At 36.9% G+C, this 2,363-nt stretch overlaps 1 protein-coding gene across 1 annotated transcript; it reads left to right on the top strand.

Moving 5' to 3' along the window:
- Positions 1-313: 313 nt before the first annotated feature.
- Positions 314-2,300, top strand: LOC116350055 (dynamin-2-like; the record flags this gene model as incomplete). Its single annotated transcript, XM_031781779.1, has 6 exons — positions 314-562; positions 642-715; positions 806-912; positions 984-1,768; positions 1,834-2,062; positions 2,146-2,300. Coding segments are annotated over exons 1-6 (1,556 nt in total), but the record flags the coding sequence as incomplete, so codon positions are not given.
- Positions 2,301-2,363: the final 63 nt, after the last annotated feature.

The raw sequence follows: 2,363 nt of genomic DNA, 5'->3' as shown, positions 1-2,363 counted from the left end.
GATTCATTCAGATTAAATAATATCATCGTAACGTATCTTTCATATTTGGTAAATACCCGGTCTGACCAGGTCCATCATAGGTATGTTGTCTTTCATTTGTTTTATGTGGTTCTTCACAAACAGTCATATAACTGGGGAATTCCCCAGTATAACAAATGGTCAAATATGAACGGTAACATATGTGTCACTGATCTTCAAATCATGCTAATTTATTCATTCATCTCGAATGAGTCAAAACGGTGATCTTTGATTGCATATATATCCGATACTTTCGATTTATTTCGTCATTTAAATTTCAACCGGCAAAGTTAATCAACTTTATTAGGGAGGTGAAACCGATAATATTCAGCGTTAAAATGGAATCAAGAGAAGAAGATAGAAAGCATCAACCGAAAACCAATCCAGGTAATGCTGGCATGGAAAAGCTGATTTTGGCCACGAATAAGATGCTGGATGTATGCTCGCAAACGGGCTCCAGCATTCAATTTGATTTTCCACAAATTGCTGTGATTGGCTGCCAAAGTGCTGGGAAAAGTTCTGTTTTGGAAAATTTTGTCGGAAGGTGCGTACTGAGTGTCTATCGTTTAACTCTTTTTTTTATGAAAAAAAAAATAACTCAAAATATATGTACATGATTATAGAGATTTTTTACCGCGTGGCGCCGGCGTAGTCACAAGACGCCCATTGATTTTACAACTAATCAACGCGGAAACTGGTAAGATTTATCTTAATTAATAATTAAATCGCCTTGTTTAGTTTCCAGCAATGAAATCAATGTTATTTTTTCAATATTTTACTCGAACAGAATATGGTGAATTCATGCATTGCAAGGATAAGCAGTTTACCGATTTCAATGAAATTCGTAAGGAAATTGAAGCTGAAACTGATCGTGGGACGGACAATCGAAAAGGGGTCTGTATTATCTCTTAAAAGGGTCTCTGTTATATCTCTTGATATCTTACTCCTTATATTTTCTACTGCAGGTTAGCAATGTTCCGATAAATTTGCACATCTACAGTCCAAATGTATTAAACATTACATTAATCGATTTGCCTGGCATAACAAAAGTCCCGGTTGCCGATCAACCACACGACATAGAAGATCAAATCAAAGAAATGATCCTCCATTATATTTGCAAAGATACTTGCTTGATTTTGGCTGTGACGCCAGCAAACTCTGATTTGGCCAATTCTGATGCGTTAAAATTGGCACGAGAAGTCGATCCAGAGGGAGTTCGGACGATTGGTGTGATCACCAAATTGGATTTAATGGATGAAGGTACTGATGCACGTGACGTTTTGGAAAACAAATTACTGCCGTTGCGTCGCGGATATATCGGTATTGTGAATCGTTCGCAAAAGAGCATCGAGGACAAAAAGGACATTGCTTCTGCTTTGAAAGCCGAACGCGACTTTTTCTTGCGGCATAAATATTATAGAAACATTGCCGATCGCATGGGTACACCGTATTTACAGCGCGTTTTGAATCAACAATTGACGGAACATATTCGACAGAAGCTGCCCAGTTTGCAAGATAAACTGCGCAAGCAAATGGTTACGTTGGAAAAAGAAGTTGAAGAATTCAAAATTGTACATGCTGACAACCTCAAGAATGCCGAAAATCCCGACACTATGAAGCCTGTTATTCATAGCATTGTTCAAAAATTGCGTGATGATTTCGTGAAAGCAATTGGTGGTCTTGGATTAAATGACATTCTAACGGACAGATTGTCTAATGGTGCCAAGATCAACATTCTATTCCATGAAAGGTAACCAGAAAATGTGGATTCTTTTCTGTTAATAAACTTACCTACATCATACTTTGAACTTTTAGTTTTCCACGTGAAATTTCCGAGATCAATTTGGACGAGAAAAAATTACGACGTGATATCAATTTTGCTGTTCGCAATATTTACGGTTATCGATCGAATATCTTTACGCCGTACATGGTGTTCGAAGGGCTTGTAAGAACGCAAATAGAACGACTAAAGGCACCTGTTCTTGTCTGCATTGAAGGTGTAGTAGAGGAACTAACATCGGCAGTGCGATATTGTACTCAACATGTAAGTAATTGGCTCAATTTTTAAACTGAAAATGAATAAAATCCAAAACAAATAGTAACAAATGCATTTTTGTATCACCACAGGTGTCAAGTTATCCGAATTTACGCGAGATCATCGAAAATAACGTCATTTCGTTCATCCATAACAACGGACCCAAATACAAAAAAAGTATTCTATCGCTGATCGAAATGGAACTTGCTTACATGAATATCAAGCACGATGATTTCATGAATAACCTGTAAGAATAACTCCTTCTTGGTTAAAAACTAATTAATTTTTATTTATTAATTCCACACTGTGT

This window comes from Contarinia nasturtii, unplaced genomic scaffold, assembly GCF_009176525.2.
Source record: "Contarinia nasturtii isolate CC-2019 unplaced genomic scaffold, AAFC_CNas_1.1 Cnas_scaffold_3421, whole genome shotgun sequence".
NCBI lineage: Eukaryota > Metazoa > Arthropoda > Insecta > Diptera > Cecidomyiidae > Contarinia > Contarinia nasturtii.
Note: the sequence above shows the minus strand (reverse complement) of the source record. Positions and strands in the feature narration are given on the sequence as shown.